The 19,318-nt window shown below is 39.3% G+C and overlaps 1 protein-coding gene across 2 annotated transcripts in view; it reads right to left on the bottom strand.

Moving 5' to 3' along the window:
* The window catches only part of WAPL (WAPL cohesin release factor), a 64,043-nt gene that overhangs the window by 21,240 nt on the left and 23,485 nt on the right, over positions 1-19,318 (bottom strand). For both annotated transcript variants that reach the window (XM_041404798.1, XM_041404799.1), the window contains exons 5-8: positions 18,023-18,138; positions 4,104-4,199; positions 906-1,058; positions 533-669 (exon numbers count right to left, since the gene is read on the bottom strand). In XM_041404798.1, coding sequence (XP_041260732.1) covers positions 533-669; positions 906-1,058; positions 4,104-4,199; positions 18,023-18,138 — 502 coding nt within the window. The remainder of the gene's footprint in view (positions 1-532; positions 670-905; positions 1,059-4,103; positions 4,200-18,022; positions 18,139-19,318) is intronic.

Consider the following 19,318-nt stretch of genomic DNA (forward strand, 5'->3'; position numbering starts at 1 on the left):
AACTCGAATATTAAGAGTAGCCCAAGGCAAGTTAAGGAACCTCCCAATTAATATTGCAGCATCAGTCCTTTTACTGGGTGCCAGTTATGTTACTTCTCAACAGAAGATAAAGAACAGGCAGCTGAAGTTAAACAACATCTCACTGTTACCTCAGTTCTAGATTTTCCTCAAACTCTGCAGTCTTAGGGATTTTATTTTAGAATTGAATTTGCACTAAAAACAGAACAGATATCACACACAAGATGTACTACATGAACAAGTCATCAGAAGGTATTTTTTAATTTACAGCAAGGATAACAAGTGCATTAAAGATGTCTCTTACTGCACAATTTACTATTTCATCTTCACAGCCATACTGCTTATGATTATTCAAAATACACAATCTTAATTATTATTTTCAAATTTTACTCTTCATGGCAAAAGTGCCAGGTAAATGTTAATGAAATTTTAAAGCATGGTCACTTCCCTGATGCATATTTAATTCAGTATCTCTTTCAAATACAGGTTCTATGTTTTGTATTAGATGTCTTACCTAAGGCAACGTGTGTTTAGGGGCTGATTGCTCTTCAATCCACTTAGCAAGTACTCAATATCATCTGTGAACTCTTGATTTTCACCAAATTCCACTACATCATTGAAGTGCTTTACATGCTGAACAACAGTGTATAACTGGAAAAGACAAATATTTTGACCTAAGTAAGTTGCTCTTGGGATTGATAATAATCTTAACAAGTACAGTTTAAAAATCTATTCAGTTTTAAGTGCAAGGAAACATTAAGATGTTAATAAAGGCCATTCAAAATATTATTTTTAATAGGAAAGCCAAATTGTGTTTTGACACTGTTCCTTCAGTAGTTAGGATTACTAGTAATTCTTTATCTTAAAAATTTGTTAAGAATACTTACTTCTTTGTCTTCTTTCCTACATTTCAATGCAGTTACTATCTCTTGATAGGGCTGAGTAGGTATTGTCACAGTTTTTATCACTTTGGGAGGTGGTGCAGGAGCCTTAAAAACTCCATCATCTTTATGAATTGCCTCCTTTGAAGATAGCCTTACCTATTAATAAGAAAGTGCTAAAATGGGCAGATGTTTTGAGCATGAAAACATACACTAAATACATCAGGAAACAGTACAGGTGTGCAATTGTCAAACTCACATTTTGGGACTATTTAGTCCTTGCCTTGCACTACCAAGATGTATATACCCTAAGCTGTGTGACAATGTGTCTACTCTTAAATACAAGACAAAAAAAACCAAAAACCATTTCCAAGTATCAGGAAAGCTCCAGTTGAATTCTGAAACTAAAACCAGCAGAAGAATAAAATGTCCTTTACACTGGTTCCTTAAGCTTCAGGGTAAGTAAACCAATCAAATCCATTGTTTATTTGTTGCTCTTTGAAGTCTCTTACCCCTCTGCACTGGAGCTTCCAGGAATGCCCAGGCTGGTTGCACTATGAAGCCCTGAGGAAGCAGCTGGCTCTGGATGGGGGCACAGCCCTGAGCCAGCCCTGCCTCAGCCCAGCAGAGCTCTGCACCAGCTGTTCTGGCCCTGCCTGCCAGGACACTGCGCTCCTGTCCAACCCTCCAGCCTCACACTCCAAACTCCACCTGGCCTGGAGGCAGGAGACTACCAGTACATTGTGTAGCAGCACAACAAAAGCCACACAGAGCCAGGAGAGGCACAGAGCAGACCTCAAACCAGGTAGAACACACTCTTAAGTATTCTCTTATTTGTGCTGTTAAATATTTTAGGAGCATATCATAGCACAAAATACAGCAGAACCTGTTCTACAGGGAGGAGAGAACTTGATGTTAGGTCTAGAATAACTACTGACAGGTTTCCAGACAACTCTGGCAAGTATTACAGGTTTCTCTCCTCAACTTACTCTGCTGTATCAGTTTGAGGCTACTATAAGCTGAAGTGCAGCTTATCTTCAGATTACTTCTTTGGCACAAAATCTAATATGAAGACAAACTACAGCAAACAAGGCATATGGAAAAAGACCTCCAAATACCAAATTCTAAATGTACATGTGCCAATTCCAGTGGGCATTTACTCACCCTCAATCTCTCAGTAACATCATGTACTTAGCTTCCTTACACAGAAAAATGAGAATATTTTCAAAGTGTTGAAAAAACAGAATTAACAGGCAGGCATAGAAGATGCATGACCTGTTACTCCAGGGGATAGCTGGAGAGAATGCCTTCTTGTGCACTGTACACTGACAGACAAAATTAAAATAAAAACCAAAAGAAGCTGCTGTATTACTGAAGTATTCTTTACATTCTGCCTCTATCACTGTGGCATTTCAGTATCCACTCACTTCAGCACTGGTGGCAAAATGGTAATAAACCACCCTGAAAAACCGGTTTAGAGCACATACTAGAGGACTGATCTTATCAGTCTGTGAACAGAGGAGAGCCACTGAAGGATCTCATCCAAGTCTTGGTTAATGGCTGCCCCTTCAAAGCAAACTCCAAGGGCACTTGGAGAGGCCCTAAGAGAGTACTTGGCATAAGCAGTTTGCACGTTTTGAGTTTCTCACCATAAACCTGAGACAGATTTCTCTCAACCTCCAGGTGAGAAATTTCTACAGAAATTAAAGAGGCAGGATCACATGTGCAGGAACTACCACTGAACATTTGGCTCAAGGCTCATTTACCTTCTAACTTTGAAGTATTACACCCATGTAAATCACGGTTAAAAACCATGTCTGAAGCAACTTCAGATGTGCATTGTAACATGAGCAGCACATACAAATTCCCCTCAGTGCTTTCTTCAGCCAAACCTCTAGCACATTCCTGAATTAATATTCTGATGGTTCCAGATACAAAGTGGAAGTCTGACAGAAGACAAAAGCGACTGTCTGAATGAATGAAACAGACATTTCCCTAGCTTGAAAAAGCCACATCCAAAGTCTGTCTGACAAGACCCACAAAAAATCTGCCCTTAAGTCAGCTATCAGAGTACTTCACAAAAAACAGCACCAAGATATTCACCAAGCAACAAAACCTTCACTTCAAAGGTACATAATTTAAATTGAGAAAGGGGTTTAAGAAAAACCCAGGGCTGAAATTTCTGCTCTCTCCCCAGACTCTAGTGGAAATGGCTGTTTTCAACTCAGTTATCTGCATTTTCCAGGCAGTGCAGTTAACATCCAAAGAAGGCTGTTCAGAATACTGTGAGGAGGCAACCAAAAACAACCACAAATCAAAGAGGAAGAAGTACCAGAATACCACAAACAGAGGTAGGATTAAAAAAAAAAGAAGGAAAAATAAAAAGAAAAAAGCAAAACAAAACAGCAAACAAACAAAATCAAATGAAATAGAGAAACAAAAAATAAACAACTACAAACTGGTGACAACAACAAAAGCTGAAGACTTATCACTGCAAAAATATCTACTTTCTTATTTTCTGTCCTCAGGCCAGTACTATCAGCAAGGCACCAAATGAAATTACATTTATTGACAATGTACAGTGCTCTCTTAGCATAATCAGTAACAACTTCTGCAATATAAGCCGAAGACCCCAGATTCTCAGAGTCTCAAAAGAGTTCAAAAACAATTACTTGGAGTCTCAAAACAACTTACTTTTGTACAAACAACTCCAGGAACTGTTTTCACCCCTGGTGTAGTTTTTGATATCCAAAATGTTGGTATTAGTATTTTTTCACTGTACACAGAAAATGGTGTTTCTTTCATAGTATCTAAAGCCTCAGGTCAGCCATCAGAACTACTTCATTAGCAATTTTCATCAGCAATTTGATGACTTCTGTGTTCATTAGTAAGTTAATCCTGGGAGTTCTCTCAGAAAATAGAATGGAGTCCATTGTTAGAAAGATAAACTTCAGCACTGGGGAACATAACCTGAAGTATTTTTTTTGTAACTATACTGAAGCTATATGAACGATCCTATTCTACAATACTTCCACTAACAATTTCCTTTCTATCAAATTCCAACAGCTCACAAAGTGGACCTCATTCTGAATTACTGTGACATTACCAGATAGCAAGAACTTGGGTTAAAAAAAAATTTAAAAAAATCAGTGAATCTGGAACGGAGATTTAGTAAACATGAGACAAAACCAACAGTTTACTTACTGGGACACTGGGAGTTTTCAAAGCTGGTGGTGCTGGCAGAGCCTCTGATTCTGGCTGGTTCCAGTGTCTAGCATTATACACTGCTTTTGTGGGAGACTAAAAAATAAAAAAACAAGTTACTTCTTAAATAAATTACCAGCAGTCACTACACACTTCAAAATTACTGTAGCAATACTATAGCCAAACATGGAAAACAAGCCTCATTTTCCCTACTGAATTCCCAGCACCACAAGGTCTCAATATCACATGTCCTGGAAAATCAGAGAGACTTTGAAGCCTCTGATGGTTTTAAAGACATAGAGACCCACACAAATGGCAAAAGACAGGCCATGTATGTATTTAAAGAGTTTTTTCAGTTGTCCCATCTCTTAAATTTACTCAAAGGCAAAAGGTCTGCAACCTTCCTATAGACAAAAACTGACAGCTCAGGGAAAAAAACATGTTAGCAAACACCATGTCAGTAGAAATATGACTGGTTTAGAAACAAAAATGCAGAACTCATATAGACTTTGATGCTAAGAGGAAGAAAAACACTCAAATGAAATGCCTTAATCCATATTAATAAATTAAGAAGTCTTTTTTTAGTCTTGCTCAAAAATGTGTCAAGGCAAATCAAAATGCATCAAAATTTACTGTCCTTGAATTTTTGGGAAACATAACATGCTCCTGAGAGGAAGCAAAGACAGAATTCTATTTCTAGCATTTGTGTTTACCAACCTACTTGCACAATATTGTTCTAGACTAATACAGCACTACAATTTTCACCATTTCCCACCATGCCATGTATCAAGCAAACTCTGTAAGTACCTGCTTTCTCACAGCAGTTAGACAGCATTTTGAATGCGAAAAAATAATTTCAAGTACACATTTTCTGTCAAAATGTAACGTATTAACTATTTAACCCAAATACAGTTCAAGTCCACAGAGGGGCTACATGTGGCAAGCCTTAGGACCTGCCAGGGACTGAGCACCACTCCACAAAGTGCAACAAGGTTCTAGCAAGCCAATTCTCTAAGTCAAGGGTTTCTGTGTTATTGTGGAGTAAAATCCCACTGTGCTGCATCTGTCCGTTCTTCACAAGACAAAGTCCTACTGAATAAAATTTCGAGGAATATTAGCAGAATGATAGTCTCAGCTGAGAGTTTTCAGAGCCCAAAAGTACTAAACCATTCCAGTCTCCAGACAAGAGAAAAGCCTCTTTTCCTCCCTTGAGCGTGCTTTCATGTGGTCATGAGAAACTTGGATTGTTACATTATATTCCTAAAGCAGTACTCACATACCATTCATAAACATCTAAACAGAAGTTATTATCTTAAGTTTCATCAGTTTTGCAAGGAAGCTCTTTCAGGCAGCATCGGTTCAGCTCAAAATTTTAACTGAAAAACCAGTTTCATGTTCAGGATACTGCAGTTACAAGAGGACATCTGGGCCCACAAATAGGAAGAAAGTGTCATATGGATCCCTATTTGAAAAAAGGTTAGAAAATGGTCCAGATGTTAACTCTCTTCTCTCCTACACCTTTCTGAGCAGCCAATATTTACCTGGAATCTGACTCTGGGTCTGCAATGAACAAAGGAAGGACAATTTACAAACAAAGATTTTTTTTTTTTTTAAATTAAGACATGCAAGTTTCACAGGCATCTGCAATGGAAAAGAACCACTGAGTGTTTCTGTTTCTTGAATTACTCACAAGTGCTCCACACTTGATTTTAGTGCATATTTAAGATTGGCAAGGGTGCCCTATCATGGTATACAGGATAATCAAAGGAAGCAACACACTCTGCTAAGTAACACACATGGTACAGCATTCTATAGAATCAGACTAGTTTGGGGTGAAATTCTCTGTCTGTGCCCCACTTGTGTGCTCCTTTTCCTTCAGGCCTTGTGCTCCAGGAGCCAAACACAGCCCCTGGCAGGCACAGGGGAGCAGAGTCAGGCTGGGTTTGAGCTTGTCCTGGCAAGGCAGCAGCTGGGCCGGTCCCTTGCTGACCACACCATGGAAGCGCCCGCAGTCTCCTTGGCTTTTCCAAATCCAGCACCTCTGCTGTGCACACACATGCAGGGCAAGGAGGCCCAGCCCACAGGAAGCACATTCAGTAATTGGGAGGGAATTACAACAAAGCACACAAGCAGCTGTGGCAGTGCAACCAAAAGGGCCACACAGCATTAGTGTCTTCCTCAGCAGAGAGCAACAGCTGATGCGTAGGAAAGAGTTCAGCAGGGCAAACAGATAAAAGCAAATTCCTTCCAAATACTCAGGGCTCACAGGCTTCCAAAGATGGTATGCTTTTTGTTTAACAGTCAAAAATGGGCTTTTCTTCTCCCATCTCCCTTAATTCCTTTCTAAATCAAAAGCTAGGGCATCCCAAAGTGTTTTGTGACATGGCAGTTTACAACTTAACCATTACTAGTGCAATAGAGAAAAAAGGCTATATTTTACATAAGAAAACAAGCAATGCCACCAATAAATGCCTGTTCTGAGAAACGAGGACATCTGCATTTAATAGCTCTCTTGTAACAGAGCCTGAAGTGCAGCTGGAAATAGTAATCCTTAAAATCTCAAATACCTATGGAAGATTTTAGTGACCATTCCCTGTAGGATCTTACACTTCAAATCAGAAAAGGTCTGAATAAGTGATTGGCCTGTGATTCCATACCTTCCCCAGCAGTATTTCCTTAGACACCCTGCCACTTGCTATCTGGTCAGTCTCACACTGTCTGCAGACAGCCCGTCCACCAGAACACACCTGCATAAATCCAACACCACTTTCCAAAGAAATATGTTCTAATCAGCTCTAACACATTATGCAGAGACTTTGGAGCCTCTCTTACAACTCAGGTGGACTTCAACACAGCAAATACATCCCTTTTTTCCAATCACCTCTTAAAGCAACCCTCCCATTTTCCCTTACAGCAAAGAATTAGGATGAATTTCCAGATCAAGTGCAAAGAAACTGCACTAATACCGATCAACCAGCGAGCACTGCGTGGACTTGCTTTGGATTATTGTGTGACAGAAGTGAAGCCAGGAAAACTATCAAAGATCAAATGAATGCTAGTGAAAATAGACTTTTCAGAAGGGCTTGATCACAAAAGCAAAGAGGTTAGTTTGTTTGGTTTTGGGGTGTTTTTTTTAAAAGGCAACTCAAATGCTTGTGATAACAAGCTTCCCTGAACAAGCAACACTGATATTTAAGCAGCAATGATTTAAGAAACTTTCCCTTAAAGACAAGAAAACCTTGCAATTATTCAAACAACACAGACTTTCCTTTAATAATTCCTTCTCTCAAATCTAACTTGGAATAGATGCAACTGGAAGTACATCATTCCTTTGAATTCTGCGTTCTTAAGGCAAAAAAGCTCTGCAATATTAATCAGCTGTAAGAGCTTCTGCTGAATAGCAGAGGAGTTTCCTTTTTCCATACATCTAGAACTGACAGCTGCTTACACAGAGATACATGTCTGAAAGACTGCAAATATTCCAGGGTGGGTATAAGGCATATGGTACTGTGGGACTCTGCATGTGGTTCTGGGGGGATGAGTGCAGATACAGAACCAGGGCTAATGCCAGGGATTTCACAAAATGCACAGAGCTGTCTCTTTTATAAGATCATTCCCAAATGGCATCAACTATGGGTCATGCTTAACCTCCCATCCCTGAAAGGCTCAAAGCTGAAGTTTTCAAGAGCTGGCACTATGCACATACTGATGCAGCACTGCCTGCCATTCATAGATGTCAGAATCACAGAAAATATGAGCCAGGGACATGAGTCACACAGAAAATACCAGCCAAACAAGGAAGAGCATCTATTTGCAGGCAGGAATGCTTTCCAAAGTAGAAGACAATGGCAAAAGAAAACTGAAGAACATTTTCAGATATCCTGATAAATGAATTATTTATATCTGAAATGCATTCAGTATCAATGCATGCCAGATGCTTGTCAAAACTACAAGTTCAAAAAAAAATCTAATAAACAAAATATGAGTTACCATTCTGTATTCATCATCATTAAGTGTACTATCCCATCCTGCATGTCTCACTTTGAACAGGAAAAAGGTAACAAGCAGGTTATGCAGCACAGAACTATTCATAATGGACTGTTTTTTTTGAAAAGGGAAAGGAATGAACATCACTCAGAGCAATGAAAAAGAAATCACACTTCAAAACAGAAAGATGGAGTATCAATTCAGCACAAGCTGAGCCATGTTATAGAACAGAAAAAAAGAAGTTAATTTGGACTTCAGAGAAGACAGCACTTCCCAACAGCATTTTAAAACCAGCACCAAGCTGGTTTTGCAGTGTTCAAAATCTGAACTGCATCTCCATTACTTGGATCAAAGCAGCAGTTTAGTGCCAATACACTACTGCCATGGATCACTTAATTATGAGGTGCTATTCCATTTAAACACAAAACACATTATGCACACACATAGCCAGAAAACTACAAGCTGTTAGTCAGACAAGGTTTAAGAGTATCAGACAACACAAGGAGCAAGGAAAAAAATGTCACTGAAGCTTTTTTGCATCAAACTTCTGAAGATCTGCAAAATGCTTTTTCTTCCTTAAAGCTCAGGAGGAGGCCCACAGGGCACAAGATGATGATGGGTCCAACACCCAAGTGAAGGATGAAAACACAACTTAAGAAACAGGACAATCTAATAAGTGAGATTCATTAACAGAAATAGTCAATGATGTTCTGTATGCTCCTTATGCTGAGTGTATTCAAAGGTCAGCTCAGAAGCAGAAACCATACGGTTATGGTCACTATTTTGGCCTGAAACCTTTAATAAATCTAATTAAAATGGACAGGGTACAATAGTTTAGACGTATCACCACAATACTGGAAACACAATGCTTTGCTCAAGAGAAAAGAAAAATCTGCAGTTCAAGGAACACCCTGGCACAAGCAATTCCCAGCATAAACTGCTCACAAAAATTTGTGAAAGGCAGAGAGAAGCAGGCCAACACAGATACACGTTCCCCTTCCCTCCTCCTGTTAATCCTAATCTACCCAAAGTCTATCAATCTACCAAGAGGAAAGCCTTACAAAATTGTAACTGCAATAAAGTTCCAGAGGTGATACAGCTGAGGTGTGCTTACACCTATGGAAAGGTTTCCATTTGGATAAGTAAAAAAAAAAACACTGCTCAAAAAAATGTCCCAGATGTCCTCAGTTACAGCTCTGGGGTTTGCATCACTGAGTCTGAGGATGCTGACCTGACTGCTTCCCGGTGAGATCAAACTTCAGCTGCACCTCCAGAGAGCACCTACCTCATGCCACCTGTTACCAGGCACTGCCTATATCAGGTCGAAACAAAGCCAATTCAGAGTAAAAGCTTTGAAATGGGTCTAACAAGGACACTGGGCCCTCAACACCACGGATTTCCCCCTCAGGACATGCTCACTCTCACCGTGCAATTACTGAATGCACATCGAGTCTGAGATGGAGCTCAGTGAACCAGCCATGCTCATACAGTACACAGGAGCTGAGAAGACAATTTTGCATATTCATCTGCATATAAATCAAGCTCCCACTAGCAAATGAAACTGGAGTATTTTAATTCCTTTGAGCACTTTTTCCCATTTTAGAACTTCCTACAGGAGACCCTGTGCAATGTAACATTTATCCTACACAGCTATCCTGCATTGCCAATTTACTAAAACATTCAGTTAATTACTAGAACTACAAAACTGATGTGTGTGTGAGTTTTTTGCAGGGAATATGAGGATGCAAGAGAGAATCTAGTTTGACAATTTAATCAATCTTTGCTTCTTGCCTTACAGCTAATACCAGTAGGAACTGGAAGCATAAAATGCCACATTTCCACCGTGACATTAAACATTTTCCATTCAATTTAGTTTTTCTACTTCCTGAAGAGCCTAAGTATGCACAGGGGGAGAAGGATTTCTGTGCTTATTTTTCATTTGTTCCTCTTGCCTCTAGGAGGACTTAGCATGTTAAGTTCACTTTGCATCGCTACCCTTCTCAGACAAAGCTGCTAATATTTCTGTTGACACCACCTAGAAACAGGCATTTCCAAGAATGCTGCTCCCACAGTTCTACCCAACAGCTGTGCATGGAGGACACTTAAGAAAGCACTTTTACAAGGTGGAAGGATCCCAGCTTGGTATCTACCAGAACACCATCTTCACCATGGTTTAATATGAAGGAGTGAGAAGAAAATTTTTATCAGCATCAAATTATTATCTTGAAGGGAGAAGACCAAATCCTGATGTTTGCTTTCAGTCCAGGATGGCTTTGAGGTGCTAAATCCCAACTCAATTCATTAAAATTACAGCAGCTACCTCACTCTTCAATTTAGGTGACTAATCTAAAAACCTGCCAGTCCTGACTAGTATCCTGCTTACTAGCCTACACATTAAGAATTAGTTTTGGTCTATTTACATTAATAATAATAAAAAAGTCCCTAAATGGTAAGCACTTGGAAGCAAGTATTAAATAATTATGGTTATAGAAGAATTTGGTTTTGCAAATGTTAGGTGAAATAATAGTGTCAATATGAGGCTTTGGTTCCCAACAAATCAGCTATTGAACAGATTTATTCTCACCTTTATAATATTTTTAAATTCTATTTTTATTCAAGCAATATATCGAAATTGCTTACAACAGACAGGCTGATTATAACTGGCTGGCACTTAGAACAGCTCATCTCTTGTTTATCATTCCAACAAAGCGTATTTGGACAAAAAAACCCCACAAAAACCACTTCAGTTCAGAACTGGGCAGCCAATCTGCCAGAAGCACCAACCAGCAAATGAAAGGAACGCACTGCAGAAGCAGCAACAGGCAGTCACAGGTTGTCACAGTCACAGACAGACTGGGCTTAGCACTGAACTGAGAGGGCACAGAATATTTCAATTGCCCAAATTCAGCTTGACTCCTCAATGGAGTCAAAACAGCTTATGCCAGCAAATGATCTTTCCTCCTAAAACCAAGCAATTTCAACTTCTGAAATCAGGAGGCAAAAAGCAGCTCAATGTGCATAGTTATCAGCAGTTTATTATCACTGAAAAAATGTCTTTATTACAACTGTTCATCCTTAGGACAGAACACACTTAAACTAAAGGTTATGCAAGATGGAGACAAGCAGCTCTTTTTAAAATGAGCCCTGGCCAGTCTACTCTGATCCTACCATTATGTGTATAGAAAAGGCTATGACTGATAGCAAAACTTTTGAATTACGACTGCTGCTGTTTCAGAACTATGTATTTGAAATGAGCTATGGAAAACTAATTTAGCAAAATCACATAGGTTTGTGCACTTAAGATAGACTAACAGTCACATACTCTAAAACTTGGAAAGAACAAAGAAAAATGTTTAAAAATCTGATTTGGGGAAATGTTGATTCGTTTGCAGGCCAGCAAAAAGAAACGTTACTCGCAGGATGCCTTTGATAAACATCTACTGCACAGTGTAACACAGGCTAAGTGGAAAACTACAGACCACGGTGCAGCCTGGTTTCTGTCCCTCCCACACACACGTCATTGTCACATTAGCCCTAAGATTACTCAGCCAGCCCGGAGAGGGCACAGGTTCCTACTTCTCCAGTTTCAAAATACTTTCAAAGACAAGGTATAAGCTTTTCATTTTGAACTTCTAATTTACTTAGACCCAGCATTTGTTTCTAACTGGTATTTATAGCTCCTTCCAGTCAGCATGAAACACTAGTGGAGAAAGCTCCCATCAAAATGTAAAAGATCTCTTATACCTTAAAACATGTATTACAACAAATGCTAGCAGAAACAAAGGCTCACACCTAAGGTTTTTTTTTCAGGTATTGGCAGTTTCTGACAGTGCCTAACCTTGTAATAGGAGCGTATTATTGTCCATTATGAAATTAACCTCCTCATGGAAAAAAACCTGCCTATAGGACAAGAAAGATGCATTTTAATAATGAACTAAGGACTAGCTTAAGATCAGACTGAAATCATACAGAAGAAAGAAAGAAAAATTCTTCCTGGTTCAGCACTTGGTAACTGGAAATAAGTACTCTTTACACAGTATTCATTTAACATGTCCTTCCAACTTACCTGTCCAAAGACCACACCTGGAATTCTTGCACACATTTCTGTACTTTGTTGGGTACAGAAGTTATTCCTAAAACTTGACTAACACATGAAAAGCAGCAGTTACAGGGTTATGACTGGCCCAAGTTTCTCTTGGATATGAAGCTCAGCAGCAGTCTGTTGGCTAAGCCATGTCTGAATTCAGCCATGCTTTCATTCACGTATTCAACATTACTGTCATAACTAACCCTGCTAACATCACTTGATCAAAGTGCTGCACGGAATCCTGCTAATGCTGCTGTGTTTAGTGAGCATTTCTCAGTTGCAATGTTGACTTAACCAGGTTAAGATGACTTAATCTCTCTTCTTGGGTCCCCTCGACTGAGTAGAATATTTTAGAGTTTCCCAGCGAACTGGACTAAGATTTATGTTAAATGTTTCATTTTTAGTAACTAATTTTTATAGTCATACAGAACATTGGGAAATTGAAGGCACAAGGAAACAGGAGGGAGCTGGTCAAGCAAAGGGAGAACAAAAAGAAGCATAACCACGTACTTCTGTAAGTATTTCTTGCCTCTTTCGGTCCTTACAGCAGATGGGGCTTTGCTGGGTTTGGGACTGGGCTTTTTCGGCTAATCCAACAAGATCTCCGCTTCTCCTGGCAAATGCAGTCCACACAAGTGGAGGAGCTTTCAAGCAATGCCACTTTAGTGTACTAAAGTGTAACAGTACTTTAAAAAAGAGCTGTTACCAAAATGTTCCCAGTCACAGCAAGCAGTGAAAACCAAATGCCATGCCACCCAGTAAGGCAAGGGGGCCCCATGGCAGGCAGACACCTGTCAATTAACAGCTAAAATGCACTAACAGCATCAGCTTGATCTAGCACATCCCAATCAAATCTGTCACTATCTCAAACCCACTGAGCCTCATGTCAGCTGCCAAAAAGGACTGCTGTGATTTTATCCCAGCTGGCAACTAAGCCCCACCCAGCTCCTTGCTTACTCACCCCCAGTGGGATGGGGGAGAATCCAAAGGGTAGAAGTGAGAAAACACTAAGAAATAAAGACAGTTACACAGGGAAAGCAAAAGCCATGAATGCAAGCAAAACAGAACAAGGAATTCATCCACCACTTTGTATGGGCACGCAGTTTGTCAGCCATTCCCAGGATAGCCAGGCTCCACCTGGTGTAACAGCTACTTGGGAAGACAAAGGCCATCACTCCAAAGGTGTGTCCCTCCTTCCTCCTCCTCCAGATTTTTATATTGCTGAGCACCTTGTCATATGATATGGAATATCCCTTAGGTCATTGTGACCAGCTGTCTCCTCCAAACCTCCTTGCATACCCCCAGCCTCCTGGCTGGCGGGGTGGGATGAGGAGCAGAAAAGGCCTTGGCTCTAAGTGCTGCTCAGAATAACAAAAACAGCCTAGCACTACCAATAGTGTTCTCAGCACAAACCCAGAACAGCCCTTTAAGAGCTCCTCTGAAGAAAATTAACTGTATTCCAGCCACAGAAAACTCTCTGGTCCAGTATTTGAAAGGGCCAAAGGAAACACCATGAACATCAAGTTAGTGGCGAAGAGGTTTTTCCATACCTTTTCCTATACAAGCCAATGTGTGCACAACAAGAGGAAAAGAAAAAGCCCACCAATGTATCCCCAGTCACTGGGTACATGTGGGAATGTGCACACAGCTGCAAGCCAGACAGGTTTTCTAGGGCAAAGATTTCAACTTAGTGAAATTTAAAGACATTTCTCCAGGTACAGCAATGTAAGAGCATAAGAAACAAAATTAAACTAGCTTCAAGTCATTTAAAAACAGTAAATTTTCATTGCAAAAGTGAATATTTAATTGAAATATGCCCATTTTAACTGGAGTCTCAAGTCAATAGGCAATGAATTAGCCTTCAGGTTAGTTTTTAGCTTGATCAGTAGTCCATGAATCACCAATGTATACTGACCATGTACTGAGCACTTTCTTCCTCATCTTGCCAACCATAAAAAATACATTTTACATTTCAAACTCTCAAGAAAATTTCAGTATTTTATAGGCGCTAAAATTGCATTCTATAGTAGCACAGAAGCTTTACGAAATATACCCAGACCAAAAGATATCAACATCTAAGAAACTAATTCCAAAGGACTTGTTCCTAAAATTGACCTACTCTAAGGCACAGGGAAAAAAAAACCCTGACAAAGCACTCATCTAATTGAAATTTCATGCTACTTCGAGAAAACATAAGACTGAGTCTGCTTCCAGTTGTGCCAATTTGAGAGAGTCAGTGCTTTTATCTTCTGTTATACCTCCTCTGTCTCCTTCATGCAGCTCCTTAAGTCATCCCACATGCCTCAGCAGCCCTGAAGAGCAGTAACAGAAAGATTATAGTTTCTGCCCCCTCCCAGGCCCCTCAAGCTGAAAGGCTCCCATACCTTTTAACTATGATTTGCAACTCTAGCTAAATTCTTACCTTGAAATATTCAAAGGTAATCAGTATTCACCAAGTCTAGGTTGGCTTCCTATGGCCACAGGTGGAACTCAGAGCAGCACCAAGCTGCAGACCACTCATTATACATTTTGAGTTTAAGAGCAGAGGGCCCATCCCAGAAAAAGTCCTGTTCAGAGGACTTGGTGGTCCCTAGTGATATGCTGGACAACACAGACACTCAACTGACACAAAACACTAAGTATAATCATTAATTTTTAGGGCACATATGGGAATGTGTGCCCATAAAAGGTTAAGTTTGGGGATAGACTAGCCCTCCTTTATCTTACACTTTTAAGTTGGCTTTTTTCAGATTCCTATTTAGAGACAGATCTTTTGCCTAAGACCACAGGAAACTGTTCCAGAATATTCCTACAAAAACTGTTTCTCTTCATTTGCTGACTCTAGCTAAAATCTGTTGTGAAAGCAGCAGGAGCAAGAAATCTCAGGAAATAATTTTTATGCTGCCTATTTTCAAGTCTTTCGTCTCAGTAGATTGGGACCATAGCAACAAAAAATTTCTTGTCTGCTCTATTGGGTTTGCCTGCTAATGGAGAATTTGTTTCATCTGTAGAAGGGGAACTAAGCTCAAAGGGGCCAGCAGGTGGGTGTATCCAGAGTTCCCAAACTGACATGCTAGAGCATGAGTTACCCAACCAGTTGAATTAAAATTGTAAACAGTTGCAAACAAACTTCTGCAGATGTTACTCATGTATGTTTCACACCCATAATTTGCAACTCAAGTAATGCCAATATTTATGTACTGCAAGTACTTAATTATGTTGCTATGGAATGTAACACTCCTCCTCCCCAGCATAAAGAGGTTTAATTAACTTAAAAGCATGGCTCTGGTTGAGACTTTACTCACCTATCAATGTCCTTGGCTACTGCAACCAGGCAGTGATTTCAGTCCTTACAGTAAAAGCAGTGTTTAGAACCACTGTTATTCACAAACTCAATGATGTCAGCAATATTTTATTGTGCATACAATCAAAGTTTCAAGAACTAGAGTTTAGCATTAGGACACAATGATCAAGTTTTCAAAACTACAACCACGGGTGACAGATCTGCTGAATACAGACTGGAAAAAATACTTGAGCTTTCTGGATCTGCTGAAATTTAATGATAGCACCTGCTGCTTCCTGAGTAACAGAGCTTTCTTCTTGGCAGCTCAGTCTGATGCAGTGCCACAGCTCTGAAAATCACCTAACAGAAAACACTTAATACTGTATCTGCTAGCTCCTACAAGAAAAAATAAACGGTGTTGAGACAGAGAAGTAGTTCCAGAGATTTTTTTTTTTTAAGATCATTAGTTATTAGCATCAGGTTAATATTTTTAGTTTTTTTTTTTTCATTCCCAGAATAAGAATTCCCTTAAGATAAAACTAAGATAAAGAGCCTACATCTATACTTTAGGAAGATAATTATAGCAACTCTAATTACCATCAGAACAAGCTTTACAAGTTTTTTTTAGTAACTCCAAGTAACAGCCATATGATTAGAGAAAACTGAAGTTTAAAATCTGAACCTCAGTTACAGGAACATCTAGGTCCATTATATTACTACAGGGTCAAAAAGCTGTTTCATTCTCAACTTACCCACTTGAATAAAATTTATCCCCAACTGAGAATCTTCTAGAGTTGAAACCATTCTCCCTTATCATATTGCTGGAAGGCTTTTTTTTCACCCCATAATTTCATGATATATACATTCAAAATTAATTAAAACCATTTTCACATAAAATCTCAGGGATGTAAAGAACAAAAATTAAATGAGAAACACATGAAATGCATTACAGAATAATATTTGTGGCATTTAAATATTTAAATTTTTTAAACTATCAGTATTTAGCAGAACACCCACAGCTGTTTTATGCTGTTAAAATATATAACTGAAAAAGTTACAGTCAAATTTGCACTTCCTGTACTTCTGTTTCTCAGTGTACTGTAACACATTCACCGATAAGAAGCTGAATTTTAAAAAATGATTATTTAATCAGCAGAAGCTGAGGAACTTCCATCTCTAAGAAATACTATTTCAGTTGTGAAAACACCGTTCTCACTTATCTGACTTCAAACTGTGGAGGGAGGAGCTTCTCATTCTGTCCAAAGTCAAAGCAACAAGTGACACTTCTTTTTCAAAGGGCATCACAACTGACAGGACCTACTGGTCAGGCATCCTCCCACATGAAAATACTCCCCAGCACGTTTTAAGAGCTAAACCAAATGTGTCATCCTTTCTCCACCTACAAATCCTTTTCTAAATGAAAAACTGATATATAATAACACAACTGGGGAGATAAATCTTCTGGTTCTGGAAGACCAAAGAAAACCAAAAGGCACCTTGAAAAATTATTTCAAGTGAAACTATCATAAAATACAAGTAATTACTTACCTTCATGAGGAATTATTAGAATTCCTTGGAAAAAATAATTTTAAAAACTTCTTTGAACTGTTGGACTTAGCACATTCTGAACACACATAAAAGACAGTTTCTATAATAATCTGCAACTGCCAGATCTTGCAAAACCTATGGAACTCCAAGGCAAAGCAGAAATACAAGCCCATTTCCCTCTTTCTCCTCCTAGAGCAGTTGCGGGTTGCAATGATGGTGAGACAGGGACTGCTGTCACCAGTTATGCAAAAAGCCCATGAGAAGTCCTTAAGCATTGGAAATAGCTGTCCTGAGCATTAGGGTCATAAAAGCTTCATTTAAGGGACATTACATGGACCCCCCTATTGCGAAGTTTTACCTGGTGGCTACACTCCATTTTTGCTGTATGCACATTTTTAAAAACCTCAAAATACTGAGTACCCATAATGACAGATAAACCACGTTTCTCTAAGATCAAGAAAATGAATAAACTCTTTTCATGCTATGAAAGGGCAGATTCATGCTGAATATTACACAGTTGGGCAAGACTGGCATGGGATTGCAGGCTACTTTTTTTCCAACTAAAAGAAAATCTCACTCTACGAAATGCTATAAATGCACTTATCCATATAAAGCCTATACCAACACCCAATTTAAAGTTTTAAGAAAAGTTCTACCTTATTATATGATAGATATTTCTTGGGAGAGCAAACAAAATAGACCAAAAGAATCCTTCCCAAACACCAACAAACCACAAAGTAAAATACACAGAAGTTACTGATGATTTTCTTTAAAAATCATCTCCAAGGAATGCATCTATGTTACAAGTCTGGTTCTCCACAGCAGAATCTGAAAAGTGAACCTTTCAGTAATGAATACAAAAGTACTGCACTTGAATATTTTACTTTTCCAGAAATAACATTAAAGCCCAACTCATGATCTCAAAAAGCCCTGTTGCATATCTAAGAAGAAACATCAATAAGGAGGAGTTCAGTAAAATAAGAACTTTGTTTTGGTCTCAGCATTATTACTCACCCGCTTTGGCCCACTAAAAATCTTCCGGGTGTTTTCCTTGGATTTATCACCTTGTTTATTTGTGGATTTCTTATTGCCTTCAAGCACACCAGATGCATCCTCTGAAAACTCCAGATCTGTTAAAGGTAAATATAGACATGAAACAACCATTTTAAAAGCTGCTAGAGCATTTCTTGCATCTGACAATTCCACATGTACAGCTCCTGACATTACATAACGAACAATCAATATTCATCAGAAAAATCAGCCTTAATGCCAAGCACAGTGCTGGATGCAACTCAGGCTTGCTGACTGGATTGCAGTAATACATAGAAGCATCACAAGGTGCACAATCAAAAATATTACAGCACCTCTTGCCCACTGGGTAAGCTGCAGCTACTGCTTCCCATCCCATACTCCTGTAAATCCCAGGGCCCCTTTCACATGAGCTTACTAATGGCTGGCTTACTGCTACAACCCTGAGCAGCAGACGAATAAAGCAGGAGATTGGGCTCTTCAAAACTGAGATTAAGAGATTTAGAAGAACACACTACAATTACAAAACAGAAGAATTGATCTTGCTTCACTTCTCATGAAGGCAGCCTGTTTATATCTGTTTTTTCTGCTGTAAACAGGTAAAAAATACGGTGATCAGCTCAGGAAAGAGTCAGCTAGAGGAACTGCTGCCATGGCCTTTCAATGGATTTGATACTTGCATTACCACGGATTCCAGTACCCCATCCTGGACTGTAAATCTGCAATTCACTCATCAAATTCCATTTTTTGTCCTTAGTTTTTTTTCTAAATTTGTGTTGCTTTATTTGAAGCACTGTCCTTCAGAGACACGGGAAGGGGTTTACTCAGCACAAACTAGAAGTTACCACAAATTTCAAGATGGAAATAAAGACAGACACAGAGAGGCACTGTTTCCTCTGACAATCTGTTTAGAAAACCAATCTATTCCTGGAAAGCTGCTGCTGTTTGTAAAGTGCACTGCAAGAACAGAAGCAGGTAGGATGGGTTACTCTAATTCCAAGTACATAGGACCAGCCAAGCTGGTTAACGCAGCAAGCAAAGACAAAGCAGGCAACTAAATTTCTAATGGCCTTTTCAAGGACACAAAACTTGTCTAAGGAATAGAACTATTCTTAAAATAAAGCTCCAAAGTTTCCCAAATTGCAGTAAATTTCAGCAGGCTTGGCAGTACCAAGGACTGGCAGGATGCCTGCTGCAAGGCATCTCCTGGAACCAGCCTCTCACTGCTTCATTCCATCCCATTGGTTTCCAGTGTGGTTGTGTCAGGCGAGCACAAGAGCC

The sequence above is a fragment of the Onychostruthus taczanowskii genome, unplaced genomic scaffold (genome assembly GCF_017590055.1).
Source record: "Onychostruthus taczanowskii isolate IOZ18803 unplaced genomic scaffold, ASM1759005v1 scaffold22, whole genome shotgun sequence".
Classification (NCBI taxonomy): domain Eukaryota; kingdom Metazoa; phylum Chordata; class Aves; order Passeriformes; family Passeridae; genus Onychostruthus; species Onychostruthus taczanowskii.